At 43.6% G+C, this 21,175-nt stretch overlaps 1 protein-coding gene across 1 annotated transcript in view; it reads right to left on the bottom strand.

The window, feature by feature from the left end:
• The window catches only part of CLNK (cytokine dependent hematopoietic cell linker), a 1,059,843-nt gene that overhangs the window by 890,602 nt on the left and 148,066 nt on the right, over positions 1-21,175 (bottom strand). Inside the window, exon 2 of the mRNA XM_085642412.1 lies at positions 4,969-5,040. Within this exon, the coding sequence (XP_085498538.1) occupies positions 4,969-5,040 (72 nt within the window). The remainder of the gene's footprint in view (positions 1-4,968; positions 5,041-21,175) is intronic.

Here is a 21,175-nt window from a genome sequence, read left to right as displayed (position 1 = left end):
CGCCCCAAGTAAACTAAGCAGATGTCCTAACAAACTGTCTCCATGGTTCACCACAGAACTCAAAAAAACGAAACTGGTCGTCAGGGCACACGAACGTAAATGGCGGCATACAAAATATCCTAATGACAGATTACAATACAAAAAATTCCACCGTCAATATATGAGTGACATTGCCCTAGTTAAAAAAGTCTACCTGGGGCACAGGATAGACCAGGCCGCGAACTCGCACAGAGAACTCTATAAAATAGTTAAGGAGTTCTCTAACCCCCCGCCTTGCTAGCCCGCCATAACTGCGTCCCACGAATGGGTTGATACCCTTTCCTCTTTTTTTTATAACAAAATCAATGATATTTACAAAACATTCACTAATCTTACTGTTACTGATCAACCTCTCAAGCAGACTACTAATATAGTCCCTCCCGCTCCCATCACCATCTTGAAGGAATTTCACTCATTCACGGAAGATGAAGTAACCCTCACAGTGAATAGAATTAAGTCAGGCTCCCCAGCAGATCCGGCTTCCTCCCTAATTCTGTCCAAAGTCGCCCCCATTATTACCCCTCACCTGACCAGAACTCTTAATCTCTCACTCTCTCACTCGACGGTTCCCTCACACTGGAAAGAAGCCGTCATCAGACCCATTTTGAAAAAACCTTCCGCTGACCCATCACAACCTTTGAATTATCGGCCAATCTCCCTCCTTCCGATGTTTGGCAAGGTCTTGGAATCCCTAATAAACACCCAACTCACTAAACACCTTGAATCTAATAAATTATTAGATCCATCTCAGTCAGGATTTAGGGCGTTTCACAGTACCGAAACAGCCCTACTTGAAATGGTGGACAATATCAGGCTTGCTCTTGATGCTAAACAGTCCGCCATCCTGATACTACTCGACTTGTCCGCTGCCTTCGACACCATCTCACACAGCATTCTATTAGAGCGGCTGGCGGAGGTTGGTGTCGAAGGCTCAGCTCTATTATGGATCAAAAGCTACCTGACCGGACGGAGCTCTAAGGTCCAGATTGGCAAATTTTCCTCCACAGATCAGGAAGTAGATAAAGGTGTACCACAAGGCTCCATATTGAGCCCCACGCTTTTTAATCTTTACTTGTCTCCTCTAGCAAAATTAATCAAAGTTCACGGATTCGAAACCGTGTCCTTTGCAGACGACACACAAATTCTCATCACCCTGGGAACTAATCCTACTAATGTCAAATTTAGATTCCAAAAATGCATGCTCGCGGTAAAAGACTGGATGTCAAACAACTGCAAAACAGAGATTTTGCTCTTTGGAAATGCTCATAAGCACTGGAAAGATGATTGGTGGCCATCATCATTGGGACCTTGTCCCTCTCCCAAGGCAACAGCCCGTAACTTAGGGATAATGCTGGACAACAAACTTACCATGGCTGACCATATTAACAACATAGCCCGCATCAGCTTTGGGCTCATGCGTAACCTAAAGAAGATCTTCAAGTGGATCCCTCTTCCTTCCCGTCTGCCTCTAATCCAGGGACTAATTATCAGCCGCCTGGACTATGGCAATCCTCTTTTCGCCTCTATAAACGAAAATCTCCTGAATAAACTCCAGGTCCTTCAAAATACTGCAGCCAGGATGGCTCTTGATCTCCCCCCCGTACCTCTTCCGCCCCCTGTTTGAGGTCGCTCCATTGGCTTCCTATAAAAAAGCGTATTAAGTTTAAAATGTGCTGCCTGGTTCACAAAACTCTGAACGGCAAAGGTCCAACATATCTAGCCAATAAGTTGACAGATTATCGCCCGACTAGAACACTCAGATCCTCCAGCAGGCACCTTCTTACTGTCCCCAAAGTACGAACCGTCAGAAACGGAGACAGATCCTTCTCGAAAATTGCCCCTGAGAGCTGGAATGCTCTTACTTTGCTCATTAGGCTAGAACCCAACCATCAGAAATTTGGTAAATTCCTGAAAACCTGGCTAGTCTAATGCTGATTGACCGCACGCCCATCATCTGAGTATCTGCTGGCGCTATGAAACCTTCGGGTGATATACGAGCCTTACAAATGCCAATACAAATACAATACAAATACCTGTCTTAGAATGTCTTCATACTACTTTGAAGACATGCCTATTGGCTTTGCCAATCCTTGTTTTATATGCAAAGACCAGCCGGGCCTAATGTGCCATAAACACCCAAAACCTTGAAGTGTGATATATCGGTGAGTGGCATTTCAAATAGTAAAGTGCTCAGCTGTGGCCTGGACAGCTCTCTGGCAAAGGCAGGTTAGAATGCGTGTTAGAGCCAGAGAAAGACTACATCTAAGCTGGAATAAGAGACAGACATCCCTATATCTCAGAAATTTGCAATCGTCAAACAGAGGCAACACAATGTATCGCCAAGCCTCTCATAAGGTCCATGTTTGCCCTCGAAAGATCTCTGCCAAAGACCAGTCAGGGTACATGGAAACTGCATCTAAGTGGGGTAGGAAGAAACAGTGCTATATCGTCCATAGCTGCAGGTCTTCATCAGGGGTGCAGTATTATCACCTCGGAGGGGTAGATTTACTACAATCTCACACAACTCAGTGCAGCAGGCAAAAAAACTGTGCTGCGTTTCGCTCGAAGATAGTAAAAGAACGCCATATTTACAGAAATATGGTACTCTCCTCCCCTCTTCCAAACTCCGACGCTGAAATTCTCTGCTGTGTGCATCGCGCACACGTTTGCACAATAGTGCAAGGGTGTCTGCGTGAGTCAAGCTTAGGTTTTGTACTGGAAGGATAGCTTTCCAGTACAAAATACTATGCTGAGACTAACTTTAAACATTTTCTCACTTTGTATGTGTGCTGTACAGTGCAGCACATATACAAAGTCAGAAAAGGAGGAAAAAATGAAAGCATTTATCCTTCATAGTGCCTATTTGAAATGGGCTCTATTTCCTCATGCCAAACCCTGTCTACTTTAGTAAGTAAATAAGGTTTAGTGTCAGAAACCTTGTATGGTTGCATGGGAACGCTCATGCACCACCCATGGTATACCCCCTTGCCGCTAAGTAATGCAAAGCAGCGCTACTTTAAAGTGCTAAACAAGTTATTAAAAACAGATTTAGTGTTGTTTTGCGACACTTTTGTGACACAAGCATGGTGTTAAATCCTAGTAAATAGACCCATTTGGCTCAGATTTTGAAACGTGTCATGGAACGAAGCACAGCACCCAAAGAGGCTGCACTGTGTGGTGAGAAAGGGAGAGAGCAGGAGAGCGCCATATTCACCGAGATATGGCACTCTCCTTCCTCTCCCAAGCGCTGGTGCTGATTTCAACTGCCAGGCACACACCTTACCGTCAAGGTGATAGAGTGCTTGGCTGAGTCTAGCAGGGGTTTTGTACAAGAAGGGACCCTTCCTGTACAAAATACTATGCCTAGACAAAGTTTAAAACCTTTTTCTTCTTTGTATGTTTGCTGCACAGTGCAGCACGCATGCAAAGTAGGAAAAGAAAGGAAAACATTTCTTCTTTAAATGCCTACTTTCCAGTGGCATTCATTTTTGGCACTAAATCCTGTCTACTACTGTTAGTCGATAGGATTTGGCAACAAAAGGCATGGTCGGTTCCGTGGGAGCGCCTATGTACCACCCATGTAACGCCCCCTTAATGCAAAGTAATACAAAGCAGCATTTTACGCTGCTTTGTGTTACTTTAACATACAAACCAACGCTAATACCAATTAGCCTTGGTTTGTAAATCCCCAAATAGGTTTAGCGTCAGGTTAGCGTTACAGAAGCAATGTTAAACCGACGCTTACCCTTGGAGAATCTCGGCCTCAGAGGCATATTTACAGAAGCTCCTATCGCCATTGGAGCATCACTTTTTTTACGCTCCAGTGGTGTAGAGCCATTTTTTGATATTTACAAGATGGAACTAATTCACTTAGCATGGCTTAATGCTACCTTGCAAATACGCCCCTTTGAGCTGCATTCCTCTGCAAAAAAGGGGCGTGCTATGGGTGCCGCTGTGGGCATTCCACCAAAACACTCATTTCTTTTTTAAGCTGCTCCAGATTTACAAAACCGAACGCCATGCAAGAGCAGGTGTTAGAATGGCTCACAAGGAGAAATGCTTTTATTCCTCCACATTTTTGTTTTTTCAATGTCTGCTGCATTCTGCCGCACACACAGAAAGAGCAAAAAAAATTAATGATTGTTTATGTGCAGGAAGATGTTCCTTCCTGCCCATAAATTATCATTAAATAATGACGATTTGCTACTTCTTTGGGATTCACTCTCGTAACGAACCTTGAGTGGGCCTCCCTGCAAGGCACCTGGGGCCCCCCCCTCCGGGCTCAATTAGGAGCCCTACAGCCAGAGTGCTGTGCTGAGGGGGCCACCTGGAGCTTTGTGCCCCCCCGCATCTCGGGGGTGCTGCGGGGGCCTGTGTTATGCCCCTGTATTGATTGTTTATGCGCAGGAAGGGACACCTTCCTGCACATATACAATCATTCCCTGCAATGCAGGCACCCTTGCACTCTGGTGCAAGGGTGCCTGTGTTTGTGTTGGGTAGCTAATTTTAGCAACAGGACTAGGGAAAACACAGGGGTGCACCGTATTGTAGCAAATGCAGCGCATCACTGCGTTTTGAAAATGTTGGACCTCGGCGCTGCTAGATTTTGCGGGGTTCCGTGCTCCGACATTTTGTTGTAAATATGCATCTCATTCTTTAATTTCCTGTCATCCTGCATCATGTTTCCAAAGCTCTTCCCTATGGTGTCCCGAGGGCTCTTTACTAGTAATCCGATTGCAGATTACTGTGCAATTTAAGAGGTGCAAAATCCAATATAAATGTGAATAACAGGAAGTTAAACACATCATAGTCCCAAATCAAACCTTCAATTTAAAACAAACAATTATGCTCTTTGCTTTTTTCATGTTATGTCCACTGAATTAGAAAACTTCGAAGTTCAGAGTCCAGTAATGTTTAATATACGTTTACCTGTTTAATGGCACGTTTACTTTACGACTCCTCACAACTGCTGCCTCCCCAGCTGCGAGTTTTCTGTTGCTTCTGGATTAAGAGAAAATACTTTTTATTAGATCAGATTGTGCAAATGAAATATACGCTAAAACACTTCAACGCACAGAGCCTTATGTTCAAAAACACATTTCCATATTTGTGACTTAACTGTTATTCCCTCGTACTGTAACCGCATCCAGGAAAATTAAATGAAGTTTATAGGCTACTGTTTGCTGCCTTTACATTGAATATAGCTTGAGGAACTATACATTATTAATAACGTATTTATGTATTTTTAATTATTCATTCTGTTACTTCCTAATACCACATGTTTAAACATTTGGCATGCTAATCCTATCCTCTCTTAGGAATACAAGACAGGAAACAAAATGCCGCGCACATTGGTTTTTTTTGTTTCTTTTGTTTTCGTATTTTCAACCTGCAGAACATTGCAATTGTAGTAAGGATCGCCAGTTCAACAAGCACTGGCGAAGCCAATGGATCTGGCTGAAGCACGCTAGTGTATCTTTTCTTTAAATGATCATTGCAAGCATAGGCCACAAACATATCAGCAAAAAAGTTGCCTAAACATGTCAGCCATTTTCTTCCAATACCAAATTTTAATTGAAAAAAAAAATAACCATTATATTTTTTTGAACAGAAGGGATGCATTCTTGCAGGCTGGCGTGTTTGAAACTGGTTTAGAATCCCGTTTTAGTTTTAATGCAGTCAAAGCAAAATATGATTCTTATAGATGCAAAAAAGATACTATTAGATTTAAATTACTGTAATCTGAAAATAATTATATATATGAAGGGATGAAACGCGTAATGGCTGCCGTTTTGTTGGTGTGAGTCATCCTGAAATAAATCAACCGGTATTTCAAAAAGAACCCTGTGGTCCGAGCTCTTTTTGTTGTGGTTGAGAAGAAGCGTGGAAAAGAAGAGTGCTTGGTAATGTATATATATATATATATATATATATATATATATATATATATATATATATATATATATATATATATATATATTCACTGAAAAAACCATAGGTTTCACACACGTTATAGTTAGGAATTATCATTTACAAAACCTTGCAAATTCACTTAAAAAACCATAGGTTTCACACATGTTATAGTTAGCTGTACATTTCACTCGTAAAAAACCAATGAAATTCCACGCTATAGTTAGATCAGGTAACTATAACTTGCGTGCCCACAATAAACTGCTGATGACGTCACATAGTACATCACTCATGACATGGTCAGTGACATCACTCATGACATCAATGATGACATCTGAAATTACACATTGTGGATTGCGGTCGCGCAAGTTATAGTTACCTGATCTAACTATAACGTGGAATTTCATTGGTTTTTTACGAGTGAAATGTACAGCTAACTATAACATGTGTGAAACCTATGGTTTTTTAAGTGGATTTGCAAGGTTTTGTAAATGATAATTCCTAACTATAACGTGTGTGGAACCTATGGTTTTTTCAGTGAATTTGTACGGCTTTTTTAAATGCTAAGTTATGTATTTAATTTTAATTTTTTTTTCTGGTTTTTCACTATGCGCACACCCTGCGCGCGCTGTGGGCGCTCGGTGAGCTTCGCGCACCGAGCGCCCACATTGCGCAGTCCATGCCGTGCGTGCCTCGCATTTTTTTACGCAGTAACATTTGTTTTTTTCTCCCTTGTGGGTCCTTTAATTTATTTAATAAATGTGATTGTTACTTCTTTATTTTTTTTTTTGCCGTGCGCGTACGGTAAGCTTACCGTACGTGTACCCCGCGATTTTTAAAAAAAATGTTTTAATTTATTTTTCGTACTTTTGAATCCTTCTTGGACCCCCTGACAAACACTAGGGGGTCTGCAACTCTCTTCGTTGCCCCCGTTTCACGTTCCCCACCTTTGTTTCTCAGTGCGAGAGACATAAAATGGCGGCCGACACTTCCTGATTTCGACCGATTCGAATGTTTACAGTCATGTAACCACCAATCAGAATTGAGCTCGCGCACGGCACCGTACGCGTACGGTAAGCTTACGGTAAGCGCACGGAGCACGCTTACAGATATATATATTGATTTAAATGCTATTTTCTCAGGACCTACTGAACAGATTTACACCAGACCTACAAAAGGCACTTCCTTGACCTGAGGACTACCTCTCTGCCAAATTTCAAGTAATTCTGTTCAGCCGTTCGGGCTGTAGCTGTGTCTAAAGGTCCTATGGAAAAATGCATGGGGAAAACGCGTTTTGGGACCCCCCTTTTTTCTCAGCCCCCGCTTGACGAATCCCCCCGAGACTTTCAGGGTAGGAGCGGAGCGTAGCGCCCCATTAGTTTTGAAAATTTCGCGAGCATTCGTCGACCGGCGCCAAAGTTATTCCAAATAGAATGTTGCAGATTTCCTATGGAAACAGGGTCCTAACTATAACTATCTACTGGCGACCGCCAGTAGATAATATATATATATATATATATATGAAGAAAACACAGTCTTCTCTCGCAAAAACAGGTACAGACCACAGCGTATCAAGGAATTATACGTGCTTTATTACAAAGTCCACAGCATGACGCGTTTCGACCAGGTCACCACAGTCTTGATCACATGATATATATATATAAGAAGAATTACAAAAAAATAAAAAATGATGAAGGAAGGAAAGGAAAAAACATTGAGAAAGTAAAACCTTGGGACACATCCCCGGACTCTGAAGTGCACTTCATTTTAGGTGGATGTGCACACAGAATCAAGAAAAAAAAACATTACTCAAAGTTCAAGCGAGACAATGGCTCAAATGGACTGATCAATTGCCCCAAGTTATTGGTTGTTGTTAGAAATGGGATTTCTGGTTGGCTAAGGCTTGCGCCAAAGCCAGGCAGAAACCACCACTCTAGTCAGGGCGAGGGAGTTACACGCCAAAGATAGCCCCTGCTCACCCCCTTGGTAGCTTGGCACAAGCAGTCAGGCTTATCCCGGTGGCAATGTGTAAAGCATTTGCGCACGCACGCAGCAATAACATCTCAGGCACACCACAAAAGGAACTCCAAACAAGGTTATATATAAAAATAGCCTTTGTATTATCATAACACATTAGAATAGTAAACACATAATATACATGGTGCCACCTGGCACTGGATCCTATCTACAAGGGATTATTTACACCTGACAGGGCCAACTGGACCACTGTTAGTACCATCACAAAGTGAACTTAGTCAATGTAGAACTTATCATAAACATAGAACACAACCAGTAACTACTGGTAACCACTGTACTCAACATCGGCCTGTAACATAAACTGCAGTATGCACAGCATGATATATCAGGCGCAAATTACATTCTGCGCCAACCTCACCAGCATAAACACATTATGCAATTCTCTCAGAAGTCTAAACGCATTAGACCCTAACCTCCTAAGTATAACTACATTAGGAAATAACACTAGCATAAACCAAACTATGCGAGCCAACCTCATAATCATAAAAGACCACATTTAGAGGTATAACACAGGGTGCATAAAACATACTACATGAATTACTAGCACCAAAATCACATTAGGGCCTGGCGCCCTACAATCCCAACAGCCCCCCTGGCCAACTGGCCATCTCAAACAGGGGCTCAAATGCCCTATGTCCCAAATGTCAGGGCGCACTGCCAAAGCAGCGAAAGTCAAGGGTGCGCAATCTGCGCAGACCTAAACGTTGCAGCTGCCCACTACTTGCTGGGCAGCTGGGAAAGTGTGGGACAAAGAAGTGTATCTCACTCTTTGACTCAAAACATGCCCCCCAAAGAACTGTGCGCCTAAACGGTGCAACTGCCCACTACTTGCTGGGCAGCTGTAGGAGGTAGAATGCGGCATGGGCTCTCACTGGCCCTTAGGAACAAATGCGCCACACGTTGGAGCCAACACGGGCTCTAAATTAAGTATGGCCCCATGGAGCACTCTGGCTCCTGAAATAACTAGGCGCCAACTAGGGAAAAAGACTTGCCCCCAACAATAAAGCATGGACCTCTCTGGGCCCGGGTAAACAAGTATGGCCACAACTACAAAGGTACGGGCCCCACTGGCCCTCAGGACCCCCTCTGGGGCCTTTAAAACAAAGATGGCCCATGTTGGAGCCACAGGGGGCTCAAAAACTATCATGACCCCCTTGGATCCGCGCAGGCTCTTGAAACAAATGTGCCCCGCGTTGGAGCCACACGGGGCTCTAAGAAAATCATGCTCCTCTGGATGGTGCGGCCCGCTGCTAGATGAGGCCGCTCTGTCTCGCATCGTGAAGCGACCCCCTCTCAGGCGGGCGCCGCTCCGGAATGTGGCACCGGCGCTGTGCCTCGATGTTCACCCCCCACAGAGCCCTCACTCACCAGCTCTCTCTCGGACTTGGGCGCCTCAACTGGCTTTACTGGTGCAGCGGGCTGGGCTCTCTCTCACTCTTGAGAGCCTCGCTGGCGGCGGCTGCGCTTCTCGTTCACCCGGGCCCCCTCCTGGGACCCGGGACTCTGCAGGGCCACTCGGGGAGGCGGGGTAGGCTCCCGTCCTCTCCAGTCCGTCCCAGCGCGGGGTAGGCTCCCACTCGGGTTTCCCAACGCGGCGCTTTGTTTCCAGCCGCACTGTTCTTCCCCTTCCGTCTGCTAGGCCCCGCCCACAACCAGGTGGGCCACGGATTGTGGCGATTTCTTTGGTGGCAGAAATACGAGGTAGGCTCCCGTCATTTTAAAATATAAAGCAGGGTGGGCTCCTGCTATAAGGATAACAACGTAAGCAGGATGGGCAGCCGCTAGTGAGCTATGAAAATAAGCAGGGTGGGCACCTGCTCGATTATACAGGCACAGATTAGCGGGGTGGGCTCCTGCTCGATCCTGAAGCATGGGGGAATCCCTACAATGGGGATTCCCTCTATCACAGACGGCAGCTGAGCGCTGCGGAGCATACACACTCCTCTTCTTGGCCAAATATAAATAAAGCGCTCCCAGGGCGCTAGCCAGCAGCATGGTCCTGAAGGATAGCAAATGGTGCAAAGGGGTCCCAGAAAAAAGGTCCTTACAGACGAAAAAGGGCAATGCAGGGCCCAGGGAGGCAAGCCCTCGTGTTAGGTCCCCTGGGCCCCAGCAGCAGCACGCCCCGGCAGGAACAGCAACCAAGAACACAACAACTTTATGTGGACACAGCCCCTATATTTATACAACATTTTCCCTTTGTGCAAAGGTGCAGGGTTTGGGGGAACCAGATACAACTGGTTCAGGGGAGCTTTGGAGCACTTTGTTTTGCTCAGCTCCTCTCTCCTTTGTCAGGTGGGGGCTAGGTGCTCAGACGCATCACAGGGGGCGGAGCCAGCATTGTGGGGGAAGGCACAGTCCTATTCAGGTCCCAGGTGCAACTCCTCCCTCCCATCTACATGCAGATCTCTCCATTCACCGCCGGGCAGACTCACCCTGGCTCCTGGAATTCCCCAGCCCTCTCCGCTCCTGTCAATCACAAGCCAGACATGCACCCCTCATCAGGCAGGCAGACACACAGTACACAGAAAGGCCAACTTCTAGAAGTGGCACTTCTCCACCAATCACCATAGATCTGTGCACACCATTGTGCAGCATATATTCTCACGAGTTCACACATACCAAACTCATCCCTGCACTCCACTCACATCAGGAATTACCATGGACACACATATCCCCCATGCATTCCTATGGGAGGGCAGGCCCATCTCACGACGCATACACAGAGAGCGCACGCACTTTACACTGGACCCCAGTGCTAAAGTGCTCAGAGGCTCAGAGACCAGGTTACAGAAAAAGGCTAGGAGAACGCAAAAAGTTTCGGGGTGAACCTGCCAAAAGGGCCAAGTCCAACAGTTGTGGAAAGAGTAAAAATTGAAATTACAGTTGGGAATTCCAATGGATGAAGAGGCCTGAGCAGTGTCCCTATGTGTATGTTCATATGCACCATTTATATGTTTTTATTTTTATTAATATTTGTCTATCACAGAAGGCCGGCAAGACAATAAATGTCTCTAGACAAGCCCTATAATAAAGGTATAGTAGGCTACTGGTCCCCTTGTAATAACAACATGTTGACATTCTGGATGAATATAAAAACATTGCAGTTCACAATACCAATGCAGTTACTGGTTGAGGGGCGAAACCCTACTCAAACAGCAACCACAATCCTTGCCAGGGCGAAACCGTATGCAAACCCCAAATTAACTTGTACTTAGCCCTCTGGTAACTTGGCACAAAAGCAGTCAGGCGTAACTTGGAAGCAATGTGTAAAAGTATTTCTGTAAACAGCAATCCAATGAAATCCGAACATAAGAAAAATCTCACACCAATTTAGATGGAGTACAACGTAATACATTATGTGACACCAAAACCACAAAAATCCAACCCGTAGAACAAGAGATATGCAATTTTAAAGATTTAAATTGAAAATAGACTAAGTGTGGTTATCTGGTCACTTCAGACCGGCACAAAGTCACAACTTCAGGCTGACCATGATGGACCACAGGCTGACTACAGAGACTAAGTTAGGCTGGCTGAACAAGAGCACCTTAAATTCTGGTTGGGGAGCTTTGTGAGATCCTGCGTCGAAGGTACATTACGATACATTGAGGCGATGCAAGGTCCTAGTGTGGAAATGAGTAATGCCGCAATAGGTCTGCAAAGCTGTGAGGCTGCGATGTGAGGTCCTGCTTTGTGGTCAAAGATGCCTTCGACAAGGGGCTTGCAATGCGAAGTTCTGCATTCATGATGCAATGCGCACCGGATGGTTCCAAAGAAGTGGCTGGGCTTGCAATGCGGAGTCCTGAGCCCTCATTGAGGATGCCGTCAATGATGGGCTTGCAAACACCTGCATCAAGAATGCATTGCGCAGCAGTGGTTCTGAGAAGGATGCAGGCTGCAATGCGAAGTCCGGCATAAGGTAGGCACTGAGCTGCAGCAGTTCCGATATTGTGAGGAGGTGCTTCCCACTGCGCCGGTTCCAATTCTCAGGACTACAGCTGGGCTGGCAGAACACCTTCAGGACCACTTCCACGGGTTCAGGAGTGGAATGTCACCATTTGGGGTGTAGGACTCACAACAGAAAGAATGCAGGTGCTGGCTTCAAGGTGGTTGAAGCCTTTTCCTTTTCTGTCCATGAGGATCTGATCAGGAGGCCAGCCAACTAGTCCTTGGAGTTATTCTGGTGGTCCTGGGTTCAAAATGCAGGTAAAGTCTAAGTCAGCAAGGCAGCAGGGCAACAGAGAAGCAGCCCTTCCTGCAGAGCAGCACAGCAGGCCTTCTGAGTCTTCCATAGGTCCAGAGGTGTACTGAAGAGTTGGTACTGAGGGTCCAATCATTATATCTGGTGTCCACTTTGAAGCAGGAGAAGGTTCTAGAGAATTCCCTTTGAAGTCGTTGAAGTGCACTGATTACCCTGTCCTAGCTCCTAGCTGGCCGCATGAACAATGCAGTGGTGACAAGTTCTTTGTGCGAAGGCAGGGCACAGTCTATTCATTGGCAATGGTGCTCATCCCAGCTCCACCCCTCATCCTGCCAGTTAATGGCCCATCCAGGCACACCGAATCCCTCTATTTTGTGGCTATCAGAGAGGAAGAAACAAAGTCCAACTGCCAGCTACACCCAGCCATGTGACCTAGGAACATGATGCAGGCACCAAATAGGACAGAAAAATGTCTAAAAGTGGCATTTTCAAAATTGTAACTGAAAGTCGGACTTCACCATTAAAGAGGATATGTAATTTCAATTTCTCCCGACTACCAAACAGAAATTGTTTTCCAGGTTCCCAATCAAAATGTCCACTCATTAAATATAATAAGGTAACCCATTGCTATCCTATGGGAGAGGTAGGTCTCATAGTAGTGAAATATGAATTTAGGAGTTTTCCACTACCAGGACACATAAATGTGCATGCTCAACTTTTAAAACACACTGCACCCTGTCCTAAGGGCTATTTAGGGCCTTCCTAAGGGGTGATTTATATGTACTAATAGGTTTGGGCCCTGACAAATGGAACTTTTTGTCAGGTTGAACTGTCCATTTAAACTGCACACATAGGCTGCAGTTTAATGTGGGGCAAGGATACTTGAATGAGTGGCACAATTACTGCTGTAGGCCCACAAGTAGCATTTAATTTACAGGCCTTAGGTACAGGTAGTACCACTTTAACAGGGACTAACACGAAAAGTGAATATGTCAATTGGGTGCAAACCAATTTTGCCTTGTTTAAAGGAGAGAGCACAAGCACAAGGTCCTAAAAGCCAACACAAACTAGTTCAGAAAACAGGAGGGTGAAGGCAAAACGTTTGGGGATAACCCTGCAGAAAGGTCGCGGTCCAACAAATGCCATAACTGAAGACGTGAAATGTGTTGGCACAAATGACAGTCTCACTGGCATCATGTGACAATTATTCTGAAGATCAAATACAATGACTGCCATCACAGTGTGTTTTTTCAGAACTGTCTGGTATACAGAGATTTATTTATCACACTTGTGACTCTTGCAGTAATCCAAGGCCTCCCACACATTTGAAAAGGAAAAGGAAAAGCAAACATTATAAAGGCTGTTGAGCAAGAAGACAGGGGCTCCCCTTTAAGGGAATGTGAACTCCCTGGCTGCCAGGACCATGTTAGCAACCTAAGTAATTAACTTGTTGGTTCTGGAAATGTCTGGTACACTGGAGGCATACTCCACATTAACTACTTAGCCTCCAGGACAATCAGATATGGCCATGGAGCATGGACCAGCATAGTGACCAATAAAGTCCTAATCATTTTCTTTAGGGAATCGTTAAGTGGTCCAAAACACGGCGGATGCATCTTTATGCTCAAGTAACGGGTAAGCCAAATAACCTTAGCTCCAGTTTATTGTATTTTTCCCTTAAAATTTTAATTTTAAAAATAACATACGGAACAAGGCTTAAAAGATCTCTTTTCTCCATGTAGGGTGCACGGAATAGTCAAGCACCACAATCAGCTCCACTCGTCCCTAAAGGTCAGATGACCAACCTAAACTGATAAGGCAATAGCCTGCATTAGTTAAGAAACATGCGCAACAGACTTCTTGGGAGCACTGGTCCTGTATTGGGAATATTGTAACTTAAACTATCTAATGGTAGTCCATCTTCATGTGAGATAGGGATCTGGGCTCCACACATGAAAAGGCTGTCTTGGTACATAGACCGTTTTCTTCTTTTCTTTGTCTTGAGTTATTTTGATAAAGCACAAAATTTGGGGATTGAAGGGACTTTAACCCTTTCACGCTTCAGTCCATCAGAGGACTTTTAAACAGTTTCTCTTTCTTTATCAATTTTTCCTCTTTGTTTCCTGTGACACATTAAACTTTTAAAATATATCTGACTTAAAGTTAAGTAGAATTTTGAGTAGGACCGACTATATGTAACCCAGATGTTTTCGTTCAAACATATCTCTCTTGGTTTCAATCAATCAATCAATCAATCAATTAGAGTACTTGTAAAGTGCGCTACTTACCCGTGAGGGTCTCAAGGCGCTGAGGGGAGGGGGTTGCCGCTACTGCTCGAAGAGCCAGGTCTTGAGGAGTCTTCTGAAGGCGAGTAGGTCTTGGGTCTGCTGTAGGTGGGCAGGGAGGGTGTTCCAGGTCTTGGCGGCGAGGTAGGAGAAGGATCTGCCACCGGAGGTCGTTCGTTGGATGCGGGGGACAGCGGCGAGGGTGAGGCTGGTGGAGCGGAGCAGGCGGGTGGGGGTGTAGAAGCTGAGTCTGCTGTTCAGGTAGGCTGGTCCGGCGTTGTGGAGTGCTTTGTGTGCGTGGGTGAGGAGCTTGAAGGTGATCCTCTTGTTGACGGGGAGCCAGTGTAGGTCTCTCAGGTGGGGGGTGATGTGGCTGCGGGGGGGGACGTTGAGGATCAGTCAGGCGGAGGCGTTTTGGATGCGTTGTAGTCGTTGTAGGTGTTTGGCTGGGATTCCTGCATAGAATGCGTTGCCGTAGTCCAGTCTGCTGCTGACGAGGGCCTGTGTCACCGTTCTTCTTGTGTCGGTCGGGATCCACTTGTAGATCCTGCGTAGCATGCGGAGGGTGTTGTAGCAGGATGAGGAGACGGCGTTGACCTGCTTAAACATGGAGAGGGAGGAGTCGAGGATGAATCCTAGGTTGCGTGCATGGTCGGTGTGTGTCGGTGCTGTTCCCAGTGTGGTCGGCCACCAGGAGTCATCCCAGGCTGAGGGGGTGGGTCATACTATACATGGCTACCTGATGAATGCTTAACACCGAAACGCGCGTGGGATATGATTTTTCTTCAGCCATGGCAAATATGAATGCCCTTTATCATTGAGACTGTGTTTAGACCTCGACCCGTGACAATACATTCTAAACCAAATGTTGGATATTTTACACCAAGAAAGGATTGGATACTTGACTCCTAGATAGTCCTAAAAAAAAACAAATGAACCATATGAATCTGAGGTCTCTCTATCACATATGAAACGAAGGATTTTCATTGGATGGTTCATGTTTTGCCTTATAACTATATACAATGCTTGTGTGATATCCTCACAAAACGTTGTAAAGAGATAGGCACTGAATGAATGAGGGAGTATGTCTGAACACCGATACTAGGGATTATATATTGATAATGTGATTTAAAATGAGTTAAGTAAATCACAAGTTTTCTGTATCTGGATACAATGAAATCGTTTTTATAAAACAAACAAAAAATTCAAATTGTAGAGAAAAAGATAAAATAACAATTGCTGTATGAATAAATGTATATTTTTGATAATAAACAATATATGGCTGTTTACATTTTGATATTGTAAGTTTGAAGGTCTGCTTTTAAATGTATTTCCTAAATGTTTTCAGCACACATGTAATTCAGACCCTGATTTAGGAAATATTTTCAGGGGTACCCCTATTTTTAAAAACACAGTTAGTATTCATGACATCAGTCTGACACTTCAGGAAAGAGAAGGCATCCTTGCCTACACAAAAATAACTAGAGCAAACGTAGCTGTTGCCTGATTGAAACTGTGTTATTGAAACATTCAACAACCCCCATTGGAGAACCAGTGAGCTAGGAAGACTAACAGGGTAAGGTAAATAATTAAAGCCAATGGCAATCCACCAGTTAGGAAAGATTTTGACTCAGTGGCTAATTGGAACAGCTTTGATGATGTAATATCAGTGAGCTTTATGGGTTAGTTTATAATAATAGCTCATTTCTGCAGCTTAACTATGCCACCATCACATTTCTCTTTTCACGACTGCTCAAGGGAGATATGGTAAGTTAGACTTATTGCTCAGATCTATTTTTGCTTCTATTGCAATCCCCTCCTTATGTTACTCTTTGGAATAAAATGCTGTGGTGTCCTGTTATTAGCAGCCTTTCTTTGTAGTACACTTTACATTGAAAAATCCTTCACACAATCTGCTCATGCAGCTGCACTTAAACATTTTTAACATCCCCCATCTGTATCAGCTGCTTGGGAGCACTACTGTATACACTTGGGTTCTCTTTCTGATCCTAGAGAAGGCATTTGAGGGGATGTAGGGCCTCACTGGGGATCACAGATGAGATCACAGCCCTGTAACTGTACTTTTTTTAACTGTTTGGTATATCCTTTTACTGCACAAATACAGTACTTTCTTTTTTAACTAAAGATAAGCAATAAGCTTGACATTACATTATTGTGTCTGTTGGGTGATGGTTGAAGTCTGAACTGCCCACACTACCATGTTGAAAAGCCTTTGACAGCTCTCCCTTTCTGCCCAGAGAGTCAAGTGCGGAAAGGCTGTCCTTAGTCCAGTGTTCAGGGTCATCAAAGAAAGGTTACCAAGACACCAAAGCCAAACCTCCCAAAGCCAACATGGGTGGGATCCACTAGTCCCTGTCTGCCCTGTGGCCCTCCGAAAAAGAGACTAACACAGATACAGTTCTGTGAGGGTATTTGTTACTATATCATCTGCTCATTCAAGAAGTGTAAATAGTGACGATGCATCAGTTGATGGGTCTTCATTAACTTCACCTATAGGTACCTCTAAGCTGTTAATAAGACATTGGAATTTGTTAGAGATGGGTACAGCACCTACATATTGCTATGTTTAGAAAGAAATATGTTTCAGACTCTTCTTCTTGTCCATATCATACATTTATTATATTCTGTAAGATGAAAAACTTAGAATTCAAGTTATTTATGTAGGTTCAATGCCCATTATCACCAGTGAGCAGTATAACTACTACCAGATTTCTCTCAATATTATACAATATGGAGTATAATACAGGAGTACATGTAACTTTTGAGAAGCTAATCATCCTTTAGAGTAGTTCCTTGTGCAGACCTGCCCTTAACATCTATTTTGTGATGCAATCTGAGTAATATCAAGCAATACAATTTAAAAATGGAAGGTACTACTGTCACAACATAGGTTTGTATACTCCCACATGACAAAAACTGTAAGAAGAGCTACTGTGATTACTGTAAAACATTTGCTTTTTCTGCATGGTCACCTCAGGATTTTGGGCTTTTTCTGGATCTTATTGTTGCTGCAATTAGATCCTTTGCACAATGACACTGCTATTGAAAGCCACACTATGTGCTCTGGCCCTACATGGCATAGGCAAAATTCAATGTCAGCCAATTGGTCTAATTAATTTTTCTTTAAGTTCATTATGGATAGCTAAAATGCATCACTGGCATGGGAGTTGAATGTCATATGTGTGCTACAATGTGTATTTAAACGTCCCACGTATATGAAAAAAATATACAGCTAACAATACTGTAGTGTTAACGGTGACACTCTATTGTTTATAAGATGTTTGTCCGTTTGTTCTAGTGTAACTTTTTTCTGAGTAAATTACATAGTTGCTCGATATAGATTCTGGGTGCATACGCAGAATATCCAGATAGGTGGCACTCAAAATTCCTATGTTTGGCTGTGGACCCATCTTTCTTTCACACAATTCATTAGAAAGTTGACTTTTATTTAATTTTACATATTAATTAGCATATGTCCTTTCGTAATTCCCAATGTATTTCACAGTAGTTGGTGCAATATCAGAGACTTTTGTGTGAACAGTAGTGACGCAGGTTGCTATTTATCATTTGTGTGTAATCGCATAATAATATATAACACGTATAATCATCACTTACATAAAATTTGCATGTAAATGCATAGTTAGACTGACCATATGTGCGTTTTTTACATTTACAGTTAACCATAGTTGGATTGTGTTCACTTTAAGTTAGCCATAGTCACTGTAGGCCCCGATTTGAAAAACTCTCTGCTGGCTGTGCATAAATGTATACTGTTTAAATTATATTGTTATTGTCACATTCTGTGTGAAGGCCATCTAAAGTGTCCTTTAAATGTGGGAGACAGTAAATCTCAGCATCTCTGCATAAAAGTAGCCGGCGAAGAAGAAATCATCCTTTGGATGGTATCTGAGAAGGCCATGAAACTGAAATCTCCCATTGCATGTGTCATGAAATGATGGGCGATACCAAGAGCGTCAATAAAGTTTTGTTTTAATTGATTCCTTCTCTGAAGAAATTGTGCAGAGTATCCTTTTGCTGAATTTCATGTTGTTTTACTCATTTAGACTTGCTTCTGTCCACCCTTGGAGGCAGACTTCTCTTACTCACTCTTGAGACACTATGCTGATTATCTGCTCATAGAGATAATCTCTCGAGCAATCACATTTCTTGATTTGAATCTTTATTTGGTTAGAGGCTATATTCACTTACACCTACCTACTGCTTCTGAGTTTCCAGACCTCACTCTAAACTTAAATTTAGCACTAGGGTGTTTCTCTACATGCCAACTTAAATCATTTACAATTTGCCTACTCTGTTGTTAAATAACCTGGCTTTGCACTTACTGTGGGGCTTGTTGGATTATATTCTTTAAGCTGTAATCATGTGATTAGTGATTTATGACTAAACGGATTGATTTAAGTTTGTGAATTTACTATTCTGGTAATAAAGCTTTCATGATATGCAGTGCTCCCCAGGGATCATCCCTCAGCCCCACTCTTTATAACATATACATGACACCGCTCGCCAACTACACTTGATCACAACACATGACCATCATCCCTACTCCAATGACACCCAACTCATCCTATCCCTGTCGGACAAGACAAACACCACCAGAACCAAATCCACCATCTGCATTACCTTGGTAGCGGACTGGATGCGAACCAACTGCCTGAAGCTCAGCTCTGACTAGACAGAAGTGCTGGTCTTCGGCAACAAGATACCACCTAGTGGTGGTTGGTGCTAGGGCCAACACCCACAGACCATCTTGGGATCATCTTAAATGACAAGCTCAACATGCCAGCTCAAGTCAACGCAGTGTTCACCTCTTGCTGCCACAACCTATGCATGCTGCAAAAGATCTTCAAATGTTTGTTCAGAGCACAAGATGGACCATCAAACAAGCACTCATCACCAGCAGGCTGGACACCGGCAACCCTCTTTACGCTAGAATCTCCAAACAACTCCTACACACACTCCAGGCCATCTATAACACAACAGCAAGACTCATATTATCCTCCAACACTGCATCTACAGAACACAGCACCTCAGGAAGCTGCACCGACTCCTCATTCATATGTGCAGCCAATTCAAACTTCTCATGCACACATACAAAGCCCTACACAACAGAGGACCAGATTACCTGAACAGCTGCATACACTTTCACCAACCCACCAGACACCTACGCTCTGCCTCACATGCACACACACCCCGCATCTGCAAAAGCAAAACTGGAGGTCACTCCTTCGGCTTCATCTCACCAAAGACATGGAACAACCTCCCTCAATACATCAGAGCCTCCTCCTCACTTATTGAGTTTTACAAGAAGCTGAAGACCTGGCTCTTCATATAAGCACCTTGGGGGCACACACCTGGATAACCTCTCAGGTGATTTGTGACCTATACAAATCAACATAACATCAACAGTGGAAACAGTCATTAATGAACATTTCACGGCAGCACCCCATCTATCAATTCATAACCTTCACCATCTGTATTGCAGAACTGGTGAGGGGTTAGAAATATCAAAGTCTCAAGTCTAGGAACTTTTATTCAAATGTGGAACATATTGGTTAGTGGTGTCATTTTAAAAGTCCTTAACCCCAAAGGATTGGCACCAGCGACTCATATAGCGAAGTGTGAAATATAAATAAGTCCTTGTTCATGCACTTGTGAAAAAAACAAGAATGGCGAAGTGCCTAAGGAAATGAACACCTGGACACAATATCTCATTGCTGCCTGTTATTTGATAGTTTCCATGACACCATGCAATTGTCTCACATGCATGGTATCACACAGTATTTAATAGTACAACATGAAAGAAGCTATTATTAACTCCATACTCTGAATGCATGTCACCATGAATAATCTTACTCTAAAACATAATACGCAAAACATCAAATGCTCTGCTTCCTGCATGTATTTCTAACATGTTACGGAAGCACGTATATTTCTCATCTGAACCAAAGTGCAGACGTCACTATTACGATTTATTTAACATGTAGAATTGCCTATGGTATCTATATGTTTTAGATATGGTATTTAAATGATGTTCCATCCTAGAGAACGTGCACCACAATATCTCCCGAGCAGTATACCAAGAGTTACAACACCAAATGAAGAGCCCTTTGATCCAGCTCTATCGCAAACATCCAAATACCCTATAATCCGTGTTGTAATCTGTGTGGTGTGAGTAAAGCACCAATAGTCAATTACAGAGTTTCTCAATTGACTTAGGGGAGCAAATGCAGAGTAATGACAAAGCCAACTGCCAAGCATGTGTTCAACAGACCTGCGACTGTGTATTGATCTCAGAGTCAGATACTCCTAGTTTATGACAAAAATTCTCAATAAGCTAGGCAAAATTCAGCTTCAGTTTACCTTATGGCACATCAGTTGGAGATATGATCCACTAGACGCCTGCCCATATAATAGTGAGATTTCACTCTGTTATCTAGAGAAGTACAACCCCTCTGCTAAACCCCGTGCTGATACTAAGATTACGTCATGCAAACTTTATTTACCTAAATATGTGAATAGTACTGTTGAAAGCCAGCTCATTATTTTCTGTTCATACATATGGGTATCTGAACTCAACATAAAACTACGTACACAACCTAGTTAGAGACTATGTTCACTGCGCAAAGCCTCCCACATCTTGAGGTGTTATATGAGAAAA

This window comes from Triturus cristatus, chromosome 2_2, assembly GCF_964204655.1.
Source record: "Triturus cristatus chromosome 2_2, aTriCri1.1, whole genome shotgun sequence".
In the NCBI taxonomy this organism is placed as follows: Eukaryota; Metazoa; Chordata; class Amphibia; order Caudata; family Salamandridae; genus Triturus; species Triturus cristatus.
The sequence above is the reverse complement of the archived record's forward strand: the minus strand, read 5'-3'. Positions and strand labels throughout refer to the sequence as shown.